Genomic DNA, 22,815 nt, shown 5'->3' with positions numbered 1-22,815 from the left:
ACATTTTTCTAGCATTTGATACTCTGATTTGTTTTCTAGGTTTTTCCGCAGGGGTAGTAGCTCTTTTCTGCTTGGGTGCTATTACCTTACGCATGATATTAAAACACAGAGAACGGTAAGTTCAACGCATGCTTGATCAAAACGCACAAAAGATTTTGACTTCTTGCCTGAAACTAAACACAGAAGGACAAGTTAAATGAAATAAATACTGCAGTGGGATAACTGCAATAAGGTATCTTGTGTTAAATAGAAGGGCCTTTCTGTAAGAACTTAAAAGATAACAAACTAATTTTATTTGAATGGTGTTTATTTAGATCAGATTATGTTTATTTATACATAATAAAAAATCTGGAAAATAGAAAAAAAATCCCAGTCATAACAGCTGCAGGTATTTGGTATGTTCCTATACAGGTATGATCATTTTTCTTATATTATTTCTCTTTTTCCTTTTAAAACTGAAATTTTAGCCTTAGAGTCTCCTGCCTTAATTTTTTTTTTTCATTTAGCCTCATGTACAGATTTTTTTTATTAAATCATGTTTTCTTCTTACCTACTTAACTGCATATTTTTCTATTATATGTATCTATATTGTGGAAATTTTAGGTTGCTTCCACACTTATTTTGATAATAAATAAAGATATGAGAAACACCTTTAAAGAAACTTTTTCCACATCTCCTTATTTCCTTAGCCTAGATTCCTAGAATTGCTAGGGATAAGTGCATGAACATTTAGATGCTTAGTAAGTATAGCCAAATGACTCTCTAGAAGGTTAGTTCTAACTTGATCATATGTCAAATAATTAACATATCTGGTTGTATTGTGTTTCTGGATTCTTTTGTTGTTGTTGTATTGATCTGTCTATTCTATCACAAACCACTTTGTGTTTAAATAGTATAGCTTTCTATTATTATAATACCTGATAAAGCAAGAACCCTGTCACTATAAATTTTTAAGCTTTTCCTCTCTCTTCTGTTTATTACAGGAGTATTAGATGATTTGTCATTTTCTAAAAACAGATATGTTGTGATTGCATTTAAGTTTATAGATTAACCGTTGAAAACTGGCACATTTTCTGTAATGCTTTCCCATTCAGAAATTTACTAGGTCTTTCTATTTGTTCAAGTAATCTTTTCTCTCACCTGGTTGTTTTCATGACTCCTTAAATATACTACTGGGTTTCTATATTTTGTTATGTTTTATTAACCAGAAATTAGACATACTTTTACATTTTAATTTATTCTTTTTAAAAAACATTTGTATCCATAAAGTAATGTTACCATAGTGGGTCATGTGATATTTGGTGAGGACCCAATCAAATGGACTGTGCTTGGGAATTTTGATCAGAAAAGTTTCCATAGTGGAGGAGATATTTCAGATGCATCTCAAGAAAGTGTAAACAAGGGGAGAACGGTATTCCAGGTAGAAGGAACAGTTTGAGCAAAGACCCAGAGGCTTGTCATTCCATCATATATTATGAGAACTACATAAGCAGTTGACATGACTGGGAAAATAGTATGTGTGATGGTGATTGAAGGTGAAGGTGGCATAGGTTTATGTGGAGGAGTGGCATAAAAGACCCCTCTGACCACATAAACCTTGTGGAAATTACAGAATATTCTGATAGGTGTAAAGGATACATTTTTAGCAAATGATATCATCAGGTATCAGCCTGGAAATGTTCCATGTGCTCAGGTACTTAAGTCTCCATACATGCTAGTGTTAGGGAGGATAATTATGTGAAGTCTTACCAAATCTCAGGTAACTTCCAGTGGGGGATGACCAAGTCATGTCACCCTAAACATGTCACCCACAAACTCCAGCAAAATTACTTTAACATGCCAAGTCACTTGGATCTATCTCAATGATCTGATTACACTGTTCACAGTTCTATAATGCCTAGTGCAGGCATCAGACATGAAGGGGTTACATTGAAACTATGTAATAGTGGCATCTTTGAACCTGAATAGTTTGCTCTAAGCCTGGGAGGGCCTGAGCACAGTTGGTCTTGCAAGGGTCTACATTTGAGATGTACTTTAGGCAGTAGTGTTTATCAGAGTATGTATCACATAACCCTGGTTTTGTGAATGATTTCAGGAGAAACAGTGTTCTCTGACCAAAAAAGATTGGAAATACTTCATACTACATTTTTCTCGTGGTGATTCACAATGACCATGAGAATATTTAAAGTCCTACAATAAAGATGCCTGTTTAATTTTTTAAAAATTAATCTCTCAAACTAGTTGGACTGCAGAATTTTTTTTTTTTCTCGTTTAAGGAATGCTTTTAACATCCCATTGAACTAATGTTTAATTTAACAGTCTTGGGGAAATCTGGAAAGATGGTCAAGAGCTAGATCATCAAAAGCCTTGCATGTGATGACAAGGAATTGGTGTTTATCCTGTAGAATCTTAAGCAAAGAAACACTACGTTCAGATTTGCATTTTCAAAAGAAGGGGCGGTACTGGGCTGTCAACCAAAGCAGCAGTGGTGGGGCTCAAGAGGATGGAATAGATGTAAGAAATACTTTCACTATGAAGAAGATAGGCTTTCCAGGATTTAGTGAATTGATGAATGTGGGGAGAAGGGGACACAAAGAATGAGTCAAGCAGATGTCACTGGGTGGACCCAATGGTTCATCAAAAGAAGAGAGGGACATGTTTGTGGGGAAAGATGATGAGTTCAGTTCTGACCTGCTACTTCCAGGCACCCATGACGTAGGACTCAAGAGAGAGGACTGGACTCAGGTAGATGACATTTAAATCACAATTGAAGACTTGGTACTAAACAGAACATAGAAGATTAAAATAGGGATGAGAACAGATCTCAGAAGGACAGTAATGCTTAAGAGGCAGGAGGGGAAGAAACAGTCAGAAGTAAGATGAAAGGGGAAAATAGTTTCACAGAATTCAAGACCTTTTTCACAGAAAAAGGTCTCAAGAAAACAAAACTAGGGATGTCATTTGCATGGCTTTCCTCACAGGAAGTTAGAAGATAATTTTAGCCAAGGGTAATTTAAATAGAAATTTAAGTAAAATAGAATATGTGGTCTCTATCTCCTTCCTTCCTGCTACTAAGTTTGCTATCAGAGCATTGCATGTGTAGGAAAATTTGCAAACTTTGGGAATGCCTACAAGCTCAAATAATTCATAATGTTCCAGTCTTATTATTAAGGTTATTAACATGTTTTTATCAAATACTATATGTAAGTGCCTCAGTTGATATTAACCAAACATATATGTTAAACTAAATTCTTAAGCATCACTCACTTGTTTTATTTCCATTTTCTAACTGACTTCAATTTATTTTCTGATACTTGATATAGACATTTGAGTTGCCTTAAATAATTTTTGTAAGTAAGATGAGTAATGAATCATTCGAAAATTGATGTCTAGTAACAAAATTAAATATTTTAAAAAGTTATCCTAACACGTGAAGAAGAGACTATGTTATTTTTTTTCTTGTCTTCTAAGATATTTTAATAAAACCTAAATCTCACATTAACCTAAAAGTTACCATTTTGTAATAATTTTAATGTATATTCCCCTTAAATATGTAAGTTGACCTCTTAAATATGATAGTGAGTGACAGGCTCAACAGTAATCTTTCTTCCCCAATAATTTTGTATTACTTTATCTCAGAGTTCTACATGATAGTACAATCACATTTTATTTTCCTTTGCTAATTTTGGCAAAGAGTTTTAGAAACACAACAAAGTACATGTGCTTTCAAAGAATAAAAGTAAAAATGTCTTCAAAATAATTTAAAGCTTTTAGTGCTGCATGACTATGTAAGGATTTTGAATTAAACATCAAATCTAAAAACTTTCTTTTTAAGTTAGATTGGAAGATTGGTTCCCCAAAGGTAAATTTATCATCATATTATAAAATGAAAGCTTATGACTTTTTTTCAATCTGGGAGTCATAGTTATTAGTCATTAAGAGTCCTGCCTAATATCAACTTCTGTCTTGGATACTTAGCAGCTTAGCAAGTTATTTTTATGGGTCTTTCCAAAAAATGGGGGTTACTTCATAGGATATTTAAGACAATAAAATGAAATCATCCATGAAGAGTACTTACCTGGTGTTGGGAATTATGGAAAGGAAACAACTTTTACACCTTTATAGTAATCATGGCCAATGAGTAAAGAATTTCTTTTTTCTTTTTTCTTCCATTTAGCAATTACTATACAAATACAAGCCGTAAAGAAGACGTTCATTTAGAAACACTGGAAGTATATTCTGTTGATCCATACAACCTAGCAAACTAATCGGAAGACAAACTGGTATCTAATGAAATTTTAAATATTCTTATTAATTTATATGTCAAAATTTCCTTCAATTTAAATTTATCACTAAGCATAGTACTAAATATATATGGTTCTGTTGCACATCTTTACTAATTATGCACAAAAATTGTTAACTTGTCTATTTCACATTGCCAACTATGTCCCTGTTTTTGTTAAAATTTATTCATCTATTCAACAAATATTTAAATAAATAGCAAAATAATTAAGAATAAGATAAATAAGAACATGATAAGTATTGTGGAGAAAAAGAAAGCAGGAAAGGGGATAGATAGGGCAGGGTAGTTGGAAGAGAAGTCCTCACTAAGAAAATGACATTTGAACAAAGACTAATGTGAAGTAAGGAGCTAGCCTTGTAAAGGAAAGAGCATTCCAGGAAGAAAGAACAGTAAGTGCAAAGATCATAATAAGGTAGTGTGTTCCTGCTGCAGTGTGGCCTTGCATGGACTGACCAAGGGAGAGAGCGGCAGAGACGAAACCAGAGAGGTACAGGAGGAGGGTGAGGATGGTCGACCCTACAGAGTATGCTAGGTCGTTGTAATGAGCTTAGTGTTTATTCTGAGATGGGAACCACTGGAGGGTTTTAAGCAGAGAAGCAGATGATCACTTTAACTGCTGTGTTAAGAAGAGAGTGTAGGTAGCCACAGGTGGAAAATGGGGAATCCCTGTGGACACTATCAAAGAACTCCAATAAATTGTGAGTGGCTACCAACAAGCTGGTGAGAAGAGTTCAGATTCTGCATGCATTTTTGAGATAGTGACAGTAGAGTTTGCTGACAGTTTGTATCAGGATATGAGAGAAAGGGAGGAGTCTATGATGATGCCTGGGTTTTTTGGCCTGAGTAACTGGAAGGACAGAATTGCCATTAACTACGACAACTGAGAATTAAAAGCAAGACTGGGGAGAAAAATGAGTTCCACTTTGGAGATGTTAAGTGTGACATATCTAATAGACATCCACATACAAGTGCCGGAAAGGTAGCTGGAAAGGTCAGCACTTTGGGAATAGGACCAGGTTTGGCGTACAAATTTGGGCCTTGTCAGTATATGGATGTACAGAATAATGAAACCGAGTAAGATGAGCAAGGGAGTGAAAGAGGCTAGCGAAGAGGAAAGGTCCAAGTGCTGAGCCCTGGATCCTCCAACATTAGGAGTCATGGAGTGGGGAGGAGCCAAAACAGGGGTGAAGAAGCAGCTCTGATACAGGACAGAACCCCAGAGTGTGGTGCTCTAGAGTCATGCAAAGAGAGAACTTTAATGAGGAGGGAGTGATAGACCCTGTCAAATGCTGCTGAGAGATCGCGAAAGATTAGCCGTGAAAACTGACCATTGTGTTTAGCAGCACAAGATTTGCTGGTGAACTTGACAACTGCAGTTTTGGTGTAGAGTAAAGAGGCAAATTAGAGCTGATCTAAGTGACCTTAAGAGAGAATGAAAGGAGAGAAATCGGACATATTAACTCTTTCAAGGAGTTTTTCTATAAAGAGGAGCAGATAAGTAGAGTAATGGCAAGAATAAGAAGTAAAGGGAAGTGTTTTTTTTTTTACTTATGTTAAATATGGTTTTTTTTACATCTTTATTGGCGTATAATTGCTTTACAATGGTGTGTTAGTTTCTGCTTTATAACAAAGTGAATCATTTATACATATACATATGTTCCCATATCTCTTCCCTCTTGCGTCTCCCTCCCTCCCACCCTCCCTAACCCACCCCTCCAGGCAAAGGGAAGTATTTTTAAGAGTGGAGGAATAGCTGCTATTCCTGTAAGCTGAAGAGAATATTTAGCAGAAAGGGGGAAAATGATGGCAGGAAAGAAAAGGAAGAATTGCTGGGGCAACATCTGGGTAAGCTAGAAGGAGTGGGATCTAGGACTTAAGCAGAGGAGTAGACCTCAGATAGGAGCATGGCCTTAGTAACAGGAGGGAAGGTAGAATATATGGGTGCAGATGAAGGTAGGTGGGGTGATGTGATGGTGAAAGCACATGTGGATGTTCTCTTCTGTTGCTTCTGTTTTCTCGGTGAATAGAAAGAAAAATGATCAGCTGAGAGGGAGATTAGGAAAGGAGATGTTAAAGATTTAAGGAGAAACGAGAAGGTGTTAAATAGTCACCATGAGAGTTGAAGCCTGAATGATAGGGAGTATAGAAAGGTTGACAGGAACATGAAGTGTCCCCCTGAGGTTCCCAGGAGAAAAAGGGTGTGAACATTTGACAGTTTGCTAAGCCCAGGCCGTACGCTGAGGCTCTTTCATGCCTTATCTCATTTAGCCCTCACTATAACTTTAAAAGGTGTGTATTATTCCAAGATAATACCTAGGTGAGCTTATAATATCCCAGCTGAGAAAACCAAGGCGAAAAGTCTCTCTTGGCCAAAGACTTGGGGGTCAGTAATTAGCAAAGGTAGAATTCAAGCTCCAATCTGACTTCAAGCTGCTTTCTCCTACATAATCTATAAGATATAAAATAAAGATACCACCTCTGCCCTCTTGGAACTTATTTTAGTAACAAAAATAAGACATATACATATCATAGCATAAGATTAAGTGCTATAAACAAGATACAGAAAAACTGCTGTGGCAGTTGAGGAAGAAAAGCTTCCTTGTTGCTAGTGAGTCATAGCCAAAGAGAAGAAGAGAACAGGAGAGACTACCAGAGTGATCTCTAAATCCAAAGCCGTGGGGGCCCAAAGTAAAGTTATTACCTAAATGTTTGTTGAATGAATATTTGAATGAGTGAGAATGAAACCATTGTTTCAATTTCTCCCTCATTTATTTTTATTCATATTTATCAGTATAAAATTTAATTATTATTTGCTTTACTTCATGTTATATGAAGGACTACTTAATTGAATGATACCTTCTCATAGGCTTGATGCTCCATTATTTATAGCACTTGTAATTGGTATATATAGAGAGAATGTTAAAGCTCATATTTAAACTTTGAGTTATACCACTGCCTTTCATGCTGTCTCCTAAATAGAAATTCATCTATTTCAGTACGCCTTGTGGCTTGGAACCCAACTGAACATCGGTTGGAGAGAAACCTAATATCAGCAAGTCTGCTGGTATGGTCTCAACATCAGTGAGATCATTTCATAAGTTTTAGCTCCTATATGCACTTAGCCTCAAGCAGAACAAAGAAAATTTGCTTGATGATAAAGATGGAAGCCCAGTTTTACTGCTACGTGCTCTTCAAGGACTTTTTGAAGCCTCACCTGTGACATACTTGGAGCCAGGCTATGGATATAAACAGTTAAATAGCTCTGAAAATTGTCACCTTTTCCAGGAAGGCACTAAAAAGAGCTGTCCTCGTGTCTAGACTCTTCCTTTTATAATCAGCGTACTTACTGTTACCATATACTTTTGGTTGCAGTGTGGTTTAAATTATTTAAGCAAAGTATGAAGCATATCCTGTGGTTATGATGGGCATACATTTTTGGGGAAGTCTGATTTTATTTTAATAGGAGTATCTTTCTCTGATATAGTTAAACGTTTCACTTTTATTTCCTCTTGGTTTGAGTTTTTCTCATTGTATATACTTTACCTTTGCATAATCGCTCAGTAATTCCAATTTGCACAATTTTTGTAAATTATGGGAGTCAAGTTTTAATTCTGACGTTTAATTCTGAAGTAACTGTAGTTGCTTGTAAAATGTCATTTGATAAATGTGTACATTCATCCTTCAAATAAATGTTGTCTTTAAAGAAAAACACTTGCCTTATGTGATTTTTTTTTTTTCTGGAGTCAATGAACTCTTGAATAACAGACATAGTCTTAGGGATTTTAGAGTTCCTGATTTAACGTTTATGCATTCTGGATCCCACCACTTCGTCATGTTAGCCAAACTCTCAACCTCCAAACTCAGTTCTCTCATCCTCAAGACTTAGCAAGCCAATACTTTCCCCCAGGGCACTCATTCTCTCCTTCCACACTCTAAATCCAGCTGTCAGTTTGCTCTGTTCCAGCATTTCAACTATTGAGAAAATAAGATCTTGCTCATTGGCTACCACAGATTTACTCTCCCCATTTTCTCTTAGACTGTGTATGCTGTTTGACACCTTTTTTTAAAAAACTGAGGTTAAAAAAAAACATGTAACATAAAATTTACGATCTTAACCATTTTTAGTGTACAGTTCAGAAGTATAGAGTGTTAAGTATATTCACATTGTTATGCAACAGATCTCCAGAACTTTTTCATCTTACAAAACTGAAGTTCTATATCCATTAAACAGTAACTCCACATTCCCTTCATCCTTCAGCCCCTGCCAACCACCATTCTACTTTCCATTTCTATGAATTTGACTACTTTAGATACCTCATATAAGTGCAACCATACGGTATTTGTCTTTTTGTGACAGGTTTATTTCACTTAGTATAGTGTCCTCAAGGCCCATCTATGTTGTAGCATGTGTCAGAATTTTTTTTCAGACTGAACAATATTTCACTGTATGTCTATACAGTGTTTTTTTCCCATTCATCCATCAGTGGACATTTAGGTTGTAATGCTGCTATGAACATGGGTGTGTAGATATCTCTTCAAGACATTGCTTTCAGTTCTTTTGGATATATACCCAGAAGTAGTATGCTGTTTGGTATCTTATTCATTCATAGTCAGTACCATTTTCCTTTCTACAACTCATCTGTTCTTGCACCTCAAGCCATCTGCTCTATTATACCTTCATCTCTACTCTATTCTCCTTCTTTATCATAGCAGAGGATGAAAATATCACAGGATAACTCTATTTTCTCTCCCTTCACCTTCAAGCTTATCTATACCCACTCATCCTTATTCTCATTTCCACCTACCACTTTTTACAGACTATACAGTTCTCTTCTCATCCCTTTCTGCTTCTTCCAGGATATTCCTCCCTCAGTAATACCATCTCTCATCACTGGCTTCTTCTTTCCACCTACAAATATGTTCAAGCCAGTACCCATTCAGCTGCAAGTGACAGAAATCCATCTCACACTGGCTTAAACCAAAAAGGAATTTTATTATGCCACATGACAGAAAAGGTCAAGCATGCAGCTGGCTTCAGTCAAAATGGGAATGAACTATTCAAATCATATCCTCAGGACTCTGTTCCATTCCCTGGTTCTGTTTTTTTCTTGCTGGACTCATTCTCTGATAGACACTCCCTAAAAACTGGCAAAATGTTTGTTGACGATGCCAAGCGCACATCTCGTCAGCTTAGCATTCCAGCACAACGAACTTCTCTTGTCCAATAACTCCTGCAAAAGTGCCTTCATTACCTCTGATTTGTCCAACTAGGGTCACATGTCCCCATTTCAACCACTTACTAGGATGAGAGCAGTGAAATAAGCAGATGACAAGGCCTAGGCTGCTTGTCCAGGCTTAGAGCTAGGGATAGGATTGATCTACCTCAGTTGTTCCTAAGTGGGGCACTCACACCTCCTCCCTGCAGAGGACATTTGGCAATGTCTATAGACATTTGTGATTGTTACAGCTGGAGGAGGGGAGTGCTACTGGCATCTTAGTGGGTAGAAGTCAGAGATGCTGCTAAACATCTTACAGTGCACAGGACAGCCCCCAAAACAAAGAATTGTCTGCTCAACGTGTCAATAGTGTTGTATTTGAGAAACCTTGGTCCACCTGAACCACATGGAACTGTGGAAAAGAGGAAAAATCAGGGGCCCAATTCCAGAAGAAGGGGCCCAGTTAAAGCAACAAATATCCACCCCCAAACCTGAAAACAAATCCTCCCCAAACCATCCATGCTTTCTCTCTTAAACTATCTCCCTTCTCTTTACCACCAAATTTTCTGAAAAAGGGGTTGACCTTAGCTGATTTACTCATTTCATTTATTCACTTAACAAACAATTGTAGAAATCATTCTTGTGTGCTAAGCAGTGTTTTAGGTTGTGGGATATAGCAGTGATAAATGGACATGTTCTCTCATGTAGCTTTTATTCTAGCGAAGAGAAGCAGACAACAAGCAGATTGTCAGATGGAAATAAAATGAAAAAATAAGTAAAATTTTAAAAATTATATGAAGCAGAGAAAGAGGAAAGGAAGTTCTGAATGGACGTGCAATTGTAAATAGTGGCCAGAGAAGGCTTCACTGAGAAGATCACATTTGAGCAAAAAAACTCAAGGAGATGATGGAGGTAGCCTGCAGATAGATATCTGGTCAGAAAGTGTTCCAAGCAAAAGAAACATTAGGTGAAAAACAAAACAAAACACAACAGAACAAACAAAAACAAAAAACAAACCAAAAAAATCAAAGAGGGACTATGTCTGCTGCATTTGGAGAAATTTGTTTGCGTGCTTATGGTAAAATCCAGTGGAAAGGGGGAAAATAATGATTCTGGAGAAAGAGGGGTATTCCTGGAGTGATGTCTTTGAGCAAGTAAGAACAAATTGAATCTAGTGCACTAGTGGAGAAATTAGCCTTCGATAAGCGTGTGAACAGTATAGCCATACTAAGAGGAGATAAGGAAACTATATAAACCAGATAGAGGTATTGGGGTTAAGTAATGAGAGAAGCTTGTGGAAGTTTTCTTTGATTTTTTTTCTGGAAAAAAAAAAGAAGCGAAGCTATAAACAGAGACTAAGAATGATGGAAGAGAAGTCAGAGCTCAATGTCAAAACAAAAAATTTGAAATAGTCTCTTGGAAGAATGAGAGAGTAAATGGACTAGGTAACTATAGTAAGAACACCAGGCAGCATTACAAAGGTCCATTTGAAATGAGTTGTCATTAAACAGACTAGTTCCCATGGATATGTGTTTTTCTCCAACCATGTTCAATTTCATGGGTGCAGGGGCAAAATTATGGAGAAATGAATCTAACCAAGATTGTTCGTTTAATAAATATGATAAAGTGGGAGAAGGGCAAAGAAACCGAGGTTGTATGCAAGATAGTGATTATAATGATCGACCACGGAATTTAACCTGGTAAGGATGAAAGTGAGGCACTAAGGGGGTTTGAGATTGAAAGATGGCGGTAAGATCAATGGACTGTAGGCACTGAGAGATACAAAGATTGTTGGGATCAGGGTACTAGAGGTGAAATAGAAGGATAGGACTGGTGGTTGGACAGTGGGATGGCCAAAATTATGAAGGGATTATAGTAATTGATGATGACAGGGTCTAAGTTATGGCCATGGGCATAAGTGGCAGAGTAGAAGGAAGAACAAGATCATTGGCAGAGAAGAGGTCAAGGTGCCGAAAGGCCAGGTATTTGGAAAATACCATCACTGTGAATATCAAATCACTGAGGACTATGACAGGAGTAACAGTAGAGGAGTTTGCCATGAGCTAGGAGCTAAAACCTTCAAGATATGAGGGAAGAAAGCAGATGCTAGGAGATTAGTGTAAAAAGAAGTGGTAATGAGTGGCATATTCTGATAACATGTGAGGTAAGCCCAGGGAATTGAATCTTCTATTTCCCTTTTCCATGGCCTACCATGATCTGGCTTCTTTTTCCATTGCTCTGTTGAGAATATCTTGAAAGGATGATATCAAATCCTTGATAGAGTGGTATTAAAGTATTAAAAAGGAGGTGTGGTAAATGATGTGATCAAGGTAGACATTTCTTGCAGTAGAGTCTTGGGAGAGAGTCTAATGGAAAGGAATGGAAAATTAAGAACATATCTGGCCTTTGGGACACTGCCCTTTCTCAGCTAGTGAGGGTAGGAAGTGAGATTTGAATAAAAGGGACGAATGAAGTAAGACGGTATTCTGGATTGTTTGTGTGAGCTAAGGCTGTACCTGCTGAGTGATATAGGTTTGCTGGACTGTGTGTACATGGGTCTCCAACAGTGAAAGTACACTGAGTAGAGAATAGTTTTCAACCTTGAGTGTCTTTACTTCACCATGAATCATATCTATGCATGGAGGAGAAAAGAGCTAGCATATTTACTGAAATATCTGCTACAATATCTTTTCAACCCTCATCCCCCTCTCCTCTCTACAGCATTTGATATTTGGAATTACTCCACTCTCCATACGACTTGTTTTGACTCTTGCTTCAGAAATGAGTGGCCCTTGTTTCTACTAATTTTTAAATCTGGAGTTCTTGCCTTAGGAACCACAGACCTCCAAAAATTCGTGGCCAGAACTGTATTTCAGTATAACCAGTGTTCTCTGTAATCCCATGTACTTTATTTTTTGCATTTAAAAAATAGGGCTTCCCTGGTGGCGCAGTGGTTGAGAATCTGCCTGCCAATGCAGACGACACGGGTTCGAGCCCTGGTCTGGGAAGATCCCACATGCCATGGAGCAACTGGGCCCGTGAGCCACAATTACTGAGCCTGCGCATCTGGAGCCTGTGCTCCGCAACAACAGAGGCCGCGATAGTGAGAGGCCTGCGCACCGCGATGAGGAGTGACCCCCACTTGCCACAACTAGAGAAAGCCCATGCACAGAAATGAAGACCCAACACAGCCATAAATAAATAAATAAATAAATATATTGTGTATTATAAAAAAAATAATAATAATAATTCTGAGAACAGGTCCTGCTTGATCAAACAGGCAAAGTGGTCCATGATACACAAAAATGTTAAAAACCTCTGGTTGATAAGTCAGACAGAAAAAGACAAATGCTGTATGTTATCATTTGTATGTGGAATCTAAAAAATAAAACAAAAGAATGTATATAGGGCTTCCCTGGTGGCGCAGTGGTTAAGAACCTGCCTGCCAATGCAGGGGACACGTGTTTGAGCCCTGGTCCCAGAAGATCCCACATGCCTCAGAGCAACTAAGCCCATGCGCCACAATTACTGAGCTTGTGCTCTAGAGCCCTCGAGCCACAACTACTGAGCCCTCATGCCACAACTACTGAAGCCTGTGCGCCTAGAGCCCATGCTCTGCAACAAGAGAAGCCACCGCAATGAGAAGCCCACGTACCGCAATGGAGAGTAGCCCCCACTTGCTGCAACTAGAGAAAGCCCACGTGTAGCAATGAAGACCCAACACAACCAAAAATAAAAACAAATAAATTAATTAATTTTTAAAAAATGAATGAATATAACAGAACAGAAACAGACTTAAAGATATAAGGAACAAATTAGTGGTTACCAGTAGGGAGAGGGAGGGGGAGAGGGACAAGATAGGGGTAGGGGACTAAGAGGTACAAACTACTATGTATTAATACATAAGGTACAAGGGTATATCATACAGCACAGGGATTATAGCCAATATTTTATAATAACTTTAAATGGAATATAATCAATAAAAATTTTGAATCACTATGTTGTACACCTGAAACTAATATTGTACGTCAACTATACTTCAACAAAAATTTTTTAAAACCTCTAGATGAATCCTGATCTTTCTATTGTTTATTGTACATGTTCTCCCTTAACAAACCCAACAATTCCTGAGATTTTTAACCCTCTTCCATCCATTTCCTTTTCAGAAGTCCTCTTTATGGGCCTTACTAGAAGTCCAGCTTCATAATCAACAAACTACCTATATTCCCAAACTTTTCCTAGAACATTCCCACACCTCCTGGCTGTCACGAAACTCCATTTGTCCAATGACCATAACTTTCTCAGTTAAAAATCCAAAAAGCTTTTGACATTCTCCCTTGATCAAGCTACCATTCCTCCTCCATATTAATTTCCTGTTACAGCTATAACAAATTACCTTGAATCTTAAAACAACACAGATTTTTGTTTTAACAATTCTGGAGGTCAGAAGTCTAAAATGAGTGTTACAGGGCTGGACCAAAGTGTTGGTGGGACTGACTCTTTCTGAAAGCTCCAGAAAAGAATCTGTTCCTTGCCTCTTCCAGCTTCTAGAGGTAGCTGGCATTCCTTGGCTTATGGCAGCATCACTCCAATCTCTGCTTCAGACATTGCCTTTTCCCACTTTGTTCTGCTGTGTTCCTCTTATAAGAACCCCTTTGATTATGTTGCCCACCCAGATAATACAGGATAATCTCCCCATCTCAAACTCCTTAATTTAATCACACCTGCAAAATCCCTCTTGCCACATAAGGTGACATATCACACGTTGTGGGGAATAGGACGGGGACATGTTGGGGGTCATTATTCTGCCTACAACACACTCCCATTTCTCTCATCTTTGAATTCTTACCTTTCCTTCCCCCATACTTCTTATTTCAATAAATAGCACTACCATTCATTTTGAATCCTCGGGCTAACTATAGGTTTCCTTCTTTTTCTCACCACTAACTTTAAGAAAGAAATTAACCAAATTCCAGTGCTTGAGCAAATTTTGTTCATCTGCAATATCTTTCTTAATTTTCTACTTTATCCCCAGTCACAGTCACCACCAAACCCCACCCAGATGATGGCAAAAGCCTCCTTGCTGGTCTCCGCTATTGCCTTATTCCTATCCAGTCTCTATACTATAGACAGAATCATACTTTTAAAAATGCAAATTTGATTAAGTCACTCTCGTTTAAAAAATCTTTCAGTGGCTTGTTGTATCTCAATTCAACATAAAGAAATTGGTTCTTCATATTCCCTGTACACTGTGCATGCTGCCTGCAACAGTTGCTTCAACAGAGAGAGCAGGCATTTCTTTAGGTGACCTACACACGTGGATTCTTGAGAAGGGGAAAAGTCGTGCAGGGGTGTATAAGAGCGAAGTTGTGAGAATCCACCGCCTTTGTCTTGTCCCATCCTCACACGCGGAATACATCAAGGAGCTGAAAGCGCTGCCAGATTTTCCTCCTGTACCTGGATCTCTAAGGTGGTCTTTGGGAGTGACACTTGTTAGAAACAATGCAAACTGAGAGTAAACAAGACCTTGCTCACCAAGGGGAAGTTGTGGTCAAAAGCTTTTTGTCCCGGAACCTCCGCCACGCTTCTCAGACCCTGGGAGCGGAACCGGGTGTGTGGTACTTCTCTCGCCTGCACTTTCCCCTGACTTCGATTTTCTCCGAGATCGCATCTGGTTACTAGAGGCCCTTGGGGACGATGGGAGCCACTTCTCCGAGGAGCCGGGAGCCTCTCCTGCCGCCAGCGTTCCCTACCTTCTGTCCCGGAGGAGCCCTCCTGGCGGTTCTGGTGCTGCTCGCGCTGCCGGCGGCCTGGGGTGAGATGCGGGCGGGCGTGGGAGCGGGCGCGGCGGGCACTACCTCGCTGGCCCTCGCGTCCGAAGTGTCTCTTTCCATGCGCCAGGCGCGCGAAAAGGCAAGTCGGCTCCGGGATTCCCCTCTGTGTCCCGGGACCCTGCTGGCACTAGTCGAATTCCTCTCTTCGGGGGGGCTTATGTTGTGCTCAGCGCAGACGATGAACAGGTGCTGCACGGAATTGCTTGCCTTTGTGTTAATACAGAGACTGGCTTATAGCAGTGTGGCGCTGATCACAGGGAAAGAAAGGGGGGTTGGAAATTCGAAAACTTGGGTTCTAATCCTAGAAACATATTAATTGTGAGGAAAGTTACTACACGTGTTTCGTCATCTGTCAATGCGAATACTGATCTCTGTACCTCATGGGGTTGGTACCTAAATGGCATAAAGCGTGTCAAAGGTCTAACACAGGGCCTGCCACTTGATTTCTATCGTCATTACTTCAGCTCTTTGTTCACGAGAGTGTTTGGACAAGCAGTCCAGGGGTTGCAATTATCACCTGAAAAGTGCCCTGCATCCGGCTATATTCACCCCACCCACACCCCAAACAACCACTGCCATCATTACAGATCCCAGGTGCTTGGGGTTAGAAGAGCTAGCTAAGCTGCAGAACCCTCAGTGTAAACGTCACCAGTAGAAGGAGAGTGTAGAGATATTTACATATTGTCCCATTTTAGTCAATTGTTTAGAACAAAACTATCATGAAAATCTTGATGTGGCATCCTCCCTACCTTCCGTTAGCTTCAAACAGGTAAACAAAGATTAGAACCCTTCTCTTCTTATTTTTGGCTTTCCTAGAAGTCTTCTTAGTTGCTTAGACTAATGTCAACATCTTGGTTGAAGAGACAGTCTTTTTTTGTCCAGCCTCTTCTTGACAACTCAGTTTGCTCTTTGCTGTCACTAGACGTTTTGCATTCATTATTATTTATGTATTTATTTATTTATTTGTTTTGCGGTACACGGGCCTCTCACCGCTGCGGCCTCTCCCGCTGCGGAGCACAGGCTCCAGGCTCCGGACGCGCAGGCTCAGCGGCCATGGCTCACGGGCCCAGCTGCTCCGCGGCTCGCGGTATCCTCCCAGACCGGGGCACGAACCCGTGTCCCCTGCATCGGCAGGCGGACTCTCAACCACTGTGCCACCAGGGAAGCCCCCATTCATTATTTGATTGTGGCTTCTCTTCTAAGAGGAAAAGGGAAACCAAGTTTCCAAAGAAATTGCTATTAATATCTTATCTCCTTAGACGTCATAAAAGAACCTGTTCACTGAAGAAATGGGATAAAACCTAAAGCTTTATTTTCAGAAAAGAAGCATGCCAAGTAAGTTAAGCAATCTGTGCTTATAATTTTTGTGGACTTTGTGGCTATCTGGCTCTCTTCTTACTGGAATGTTGTTGTAGCCTGTCCGTGTTTATTAAATTACTATTATAGTACAATCACAGACACTATTTTTTTTTTCAATGTCAATTTATTTTTAATGTAACATTTGTTCAATTTATGGAACTAATTTTTTTAACATCTTTATTGGAGTATAATTGCTTTATAATGTTGTGTTAGTTTCTGCTGCATAACAAAGTGAATCAGCTATATATATACATATAACCTCATATCCCCTTCCTCTTGTGTCTCCCTCCCACCCTCCCTATCCCACCCCTCCAGGTGGTCACAAAGCACCAAGCTGATCTCCCTGTGCTATGCAGCTTCTTCCCACTAGCTATCTATTTTACATTTGGTAGCGTATATATGTCAGTGCTACTCTCTCACTTCATCCCAGCTTACCCTTCCCCCTCCCTGCCAGACACTATTAATTACAAAACAAAATTTCCTAAGGTCATCATAATAACTTCAAAATGTGAAACAGCCTAAACTAAACTATCTAGTAATTTACTTGCCAAAGTAATTTAGCTAAAGAAAATGCTGATGGAATGCAGAGAGTTTGCACAGCACTTTGGAGTTTGCAAGAAATGTAAGAGAGAGCTATGCCTCCAAGGTGTATGCATACAGGGTGGTAGGGTGGTGGGGTTTTATGAAATCTCCTTAATTAGGAGGCCAGGGTTCTGGTTTGTCCAGCCTCTGCTACTTACTAGCTGGGAGCCTTGAACCCAGCAAGTCAATTAACATTCCTGATCTTGAGAGTCCACACATATAAAATAAACATAATTGGCATTCTGCTATCTGAGAGGGTTATTGTAAGAATCAGATGAGATAGTGTGTGTGACAGGGTTTTATAACCTGAAAATCCCCATGGGGATCTACAAAACCATTACTAGGAAGTCACACAAGAGCCTGAAGGCCATGGGGTGATTGAAAAGGGAGATCCAGTGATCTTAACCTGAGTGGAAGGAGCATGGCTTTAACAGCACTAGAGAAGTGAATCCAAAAAAAAAGATTGTAAAGCATGTTTTCACAGGGATATTTATTTTACATAAAAATTAGCACAGTAGTTAAGCATTGCTAGGACCACTTTGGACATGGAGCAGACTCTGGCACCCTCATTTGGTAAATATACATGTTTAAATATATTTAACATTTAAATATACATAATATAACATGTTACATATAAATTAACAATATAATTATGTTATATTCTGTAATATAACATACTGTTTTATATACAAAAATTGTTAAATTTATATTATAAAACATATGCTATATTTATACTGTTATATAACATAGCATGTATGATTACATTGTATATTACAAACATATAATTATATATAATAGCTTTATTAAGTTATATAATATATATTATAATGTAATACCTAATATTAGCTTCTTATAGTTTGTATAGATTATATATAATATATAATATTAATCTATATAATACATAATGTGCATATTAAATATCATATATTATTTAATACCAAAGTATATATTATATTATGCCATATAGAAAATCTAATGTATATTATACATTATAACAAAGTATGTAGTACATATTATATATTATATAATACACCAAATATATAACATTTAATATATATCATAAAATATATAAATATATTTAAATATTTAAATATAAAATATATAAAAAAATTTTAAGTACATGCTCTTTATTTCTTTAACTTAAAGAGTTACTTAAGCAAAACATTTTCAGGTCCCTTCAATAAAGGAGAGTATGCAGTATGGGGAGCAGAACATACTCCAGGTTGTCAGCTCATGTTTGAACAGACATGGAAGAAATAAAGGGTAGTTTGTACTTATAGTATAGAATAAATCAACCTGCCTTGAGTAGAAGTTTTGAGTCAGGTATATTTCAAAGTGGACTGTGTCATCCAAGACAAAAATCACAATGAGATGACACTATACACCCACCAGAATGGCTAAAATTTTAAAAACTCACCATGCCAAGTATTGGCTATAAGGTGAAGTAACTAGAATTATCATACATTGCTCATTGGTAAAATGATACAACCACTTTGGAAACAGAGTTTTGGCAGTTTCTTAAAAAGTTAAACACACATGTATCTAAGCATTTCACTCCTAGGTATTTACTCAAGAGAAATGAAAGCATATGTCCTCATAAAGACTTGTTCATGAATTTTTATAGCGGTTTTATTTGTAACAGCCAACAACTGGAAACAATTCAAAAGTCCTTCAACAGCTGAAAGGGTAAACTAAATTAAGGTGCATTTTTGCAACTGAATGTTATTCAGCAAACAAAACAAAGCAAAACCATGCAAATTTTTATATGCAACACCTGGATTATTCTCAAAATAATTATGCTGTGTGAAAGTTAGACAAAAATAAAAAGTACAAACTGAGTGATTCAGTTTATATAAAATTCTAGAAGTCAGATCAATCTGTGTAAGAGGAAGCAGGTTGGAGATTGCCTAGAGAAGGAGATAGAGAGATGGATGGATTACAAAGAAACATTAGGAAACTGTAGGGAGTGTTATGGAAATGTTTGTTGTCTTGATCATGGTGATCATTTCATGGTGCATACATATGTCAAGAGTCATCAAATTGTACACTTACTGTATTTAATATATCTTAATAAAGGTATACAAAAATTTTTTTTGTAAACTCTTGTAGATCTTGAGTTTACAGAGTTCATATTAATATAGTTATCATAGGAACCAGCCATAATTTGAGGGATTGGCAATGAAGGAGGGAAAAGAAACTAGATCAAGCTTTCTCAGGTGAAGTTTCATATATTCTTTTTTATTTGGGATATTATCCAAATTTGAATTTTTAATTATTCCATATACTATACCCAGAACTCAGGTAAGAATTTTAGGTAATTAAAGGAAAGTAATGCCATTCCAAAAACTATCCATTCCATTTGCTTTTTTGTTTTAGATCTCTGTCTTCTCCTTGTGAGCTTTGCTGTGACATTCAGCCTCTCCTAGTAAAACTTTTGGCACCAGAAGGTCCATTTGGAATCTCTTCCCTTGTCCAGCATCAATGGATGAGATGAATATCAAAATTACACTCATCCCACATATCAACTAAAGAAAAGGTGAAGGCATAACATTTGAAATCACAGGAGTTGTTTTTTACTTGGTAGCTTTTTCCTGTTTGTCACGGTGGTTCTCAAAGTGCTGTTATCTATCAAAATCACCTGTGAAGCTTTTTAAAAAGATAATTTTGTGGGCTGTAACCCACAACCACTGAATTAGAGCTTTTAGGGATATAGCCCGGACTCTTGATATTTTTGTTTTGTAGGTAATTCATCATTCATCTATTCATTGCAACAAATATGCACAGACTGCTTATAATTGAGTGCTAGGCACCTGGACTAGGTATTAGTTTAGAGGAGCAAAAATCATGGGGCTTCTTGCCTTCATATTATGCATGTCTAATATGCATGTCTAATACCTATTGAGAGAAATAGATATTTTTAAAAGCACATAAATATAAAAAACACAACTTATAGTAAGTGATATAAAAGGAAAAGTAAAGCGTCCAATTAGACATTATTATGGGGGTGGGCAGAGGGCAGTAGTCCAGATCCAAAATCCCTGGGAGGGTCAGGGAAGGCTTCAAAAAGGAAGCAGCATTTTAGCAGAGACCTGGAAGAAGAGTGAAAGTCAGAATGAAGATAAAAGTAATCACATGGAGGGAATATCACAGAAAGAAGAAAGAACATATATCTTAAAGAAGGGGGAGAATGGGTTGTGGCGGGGAAGGACTACAGCTCAGTCAGAGGAGACAGTTGTACGAGATGAGGAAAGAAACATAGGCAAGGGCACTCGTGCTTAACAATTGCTGGTTTAATAAAGATAATGTGTAATGATAGATATAAGACTGTCTAATATTAGGAAAAAATAATTAAGAAATATGAGCTTTCTTGGATCACCATCCTTTGCTTAAGTAGGGTACACAGATTTAGTCCCCTAATTCTGATTAAAGCCATTAAACAGGAAAAAGCAACTTAGCAACTCTGTAGGCCTAATGGCTAGTTGGATCCAGTTTCTTCAGGAATTCTCATGTCTGTCAGTGGTCCGGTGGGAACCATGATAGAACTCATGGGTTGCAGAGATTAAATCCCAGCCTGAATCTGGGACACACTCATTCAGGAGAACTTCTGAGATCACTGGTCACTGAGGTCCTTCAGGGCTTTTCCAACTAGACAAGTTTATTCTAAACTAGCTCTGAACACCTAGGTAGAAAATAAGCTCTTGGAAGCAAAGTGAGCATGCCCACTTTTGCAGAATATTCAAATCTACCTGTTAGCATCTACCTTTCTCTATGGATGATAACTACTATAACGACAATTTATTAAGTGCTTTCTATGTATAAGATGCTACTAAATACTTTGCATCTTTGACCCTCTCAGCAAAAGTACTAGGTAAATATTATTATCACTTTTATGAAGGTGAAACTGAGGTGCAAAGAAATTTAAGCAGCTCATCTAAGACCCCACAGCTAGTAAGTATTGGATTCAAGGCCAGGTCTCTACAAATTCAAACTTTTTAACACCATGTGCCATTATCTTTTGTGTTAGTTTCTGATTGCTGCTATAACAAATTGCCACAAACTCAGTAGCTTAAAACAACAGAAATTTAATCTCTTAAAGTTCTGGAGGTCAAAAGCTACAATGGGTCCACAGAGTTGTGTTCTTTCTGGATGCTCAAGTGGAGTATAGGTTTACTTGCTCTTTCTACCTTCCAGAGGCAGCGTACATCCTTTGGCTCATGCCCCCTTTCTCTACTTTCAAAGTCAGCAGTGCACCATTTTCAAATCTTCTTTGGTTTCCTTTGATCCTTTGCTTCTTTCCAATAAGGACCTTTGTGATTAAATTTAGGGTCCATCCAAATAATCCAGGATGATCTTCCCATTTCAAGGTTTTTAACTGAATCACATCTGCAAAGCACTGTTGCCATCTTATGTAACATTCACAGTTTCCAAGGATTAGGGCATGGATGTTTTGGGAGCTCATTATCTAGCCTACCACATATTTCCACACAGATTTTCAAAATTTTAGCTGAGCCTGCTGAGGGAGTCCATTGCCATTAGGGTTCAGGTTAGCAGCAAATGGTTACAGCCCAGCAAACAGCCTGCAGTGTGTACATTGATTATGACTAGTGTTAGTTTAAAATGTATGTAGAATTTAAGTACATGATAATGATAGAACAAAAGACAGGAGGGAAGTAAATGGAGTTAGCATTTTCTATGGATCTTGCATTGTTGGGGAAGTTATAATTGTTAATTACCTGTTACTATGTTAAGGATGCGCATTATCTTTTTTTTTAACATCTTTATTGGAGTATAATTGCTTTACAGTGGTGTGTTAGTTTCTGCTTTATAACAAAGTGAATCAGTTATACATATACATATGATCCCAGATCTCTTCCCTCTTGCGTCTCCCTCCCTTACATCCTCTCTATCCCACCCCTCTATGTGGTCACAAAGCACTGATCTCCCTGTGCTATGTGGCTGCTTCCCACTAGCTATCTATTTTACATTTGGTAGTGTATATATGTCCATGCCACTCTCTCACTTTGTCACAGCTTACCCTTCCCCCTCCCCATATCCTCAAGTCCATTGTCTAGTAGGTCTGTGTCTTTATTTCCGTCTTACCCCTAGGTTCTTCATGACCTTTTTTTTTTTCTTAGATTCCATATATATGTGTTAGCATACGGTATTTGTTTTTCTCTTTCTGACTTACTTCACGCTGTATGACAGACTCTAGGTCCATCCACCTCACTACAAATAACTCAATTTTGTTTCTTTTTATGGTTAATATTCCATTGTATATATGTGCCACATCTTCTTTATCCATTCATCCGATGATGGACACTTAGGTTGCTTCCATGTCCTGGCTATTGTAAATAGAGCTGCAATGAACATTTTGGTACATGACTCTTTTTGAATTATGGTTTTCTCAGGGTATATGCCCAGTAGTGGGATTGCTGGGTCATATGGTAGTTCTATTTGTAGTTGTTTAAGGAACCTCCATACTGTTCTCCATAGTGGCTGTACCAATTCACATTCCCACCAG

General features: G+C 38.1%; 2 protein-coding genes across 3 annotated transcripts in view; both read left to right on the top strand.

Annotated features, from left to right (window-relative positions):
• The window catches only part of CR2 (complement C3d receptor 2), a 34,367-nt gene extending 26,365 nt beyond the window's left edge, over positions 1-8,002 (top strand). For both annotated transcript variants that reach the window (XM_007471650.1, XM_007471649.1), the window contains 3 exons: positions 40-115; positions 4,178-4,283; positions 7,300-8,002. In XM_007471650.1, the coding sequence (XP_007471712.1) occupies positions 40-115; positions 4,178-4,268 (167 nt within the window). In that variant the 3' untranslated portion in view covers positions 4,269-4,283; positions 7,300-8,002. The remainder of the gene's footprint in view (positions 1-39; positions 116-4,177; positions 4,284-7,299) is intronic.
• Positions 8,003-15,216: 7,214 nt separating this feature from the next.
• Positions 15,217-22,815, top strand: part of LOC103080931 (complement component receptor 1-like protein) — a gene marked incomplete at its 3' end in the record, with an annotated part of 31,082 nt that continues 23,483 nt past the window's right edge. Inside the window, exon 1 of the mRNA XM_007471652.1 lies at positions 15,217-15,334. Within this exon, the coding sequence (XP_007471714.1) occupies positions 15,217-15,334 (118 nt within the window). The remainder of the gene's footprint in view (positions 15,335-22,815) is intronic.

The sequence above is a fragment of the Lipotes vexillifer genome, unplaced genomic scaffold, assembly GCF_000442215.2.
Source record: "Lipotes vexillifer unplaced genomic scaffold, Lipotes_vexillifer_v1.1 scaffold1979, whole genome shotgun sequence".
Lineage (NCBI taxonomy): Eukaryota > Metazoa > Chordata > Mammalia > Artiodactyla > Lipotidae > Lipotes > Lipotes vexillifer.
The sequence above is the reverse complement of the archived record's forward strand: the minus strand, read 5'-3'. Positions and strand labels throughout refer to the sequence as shown.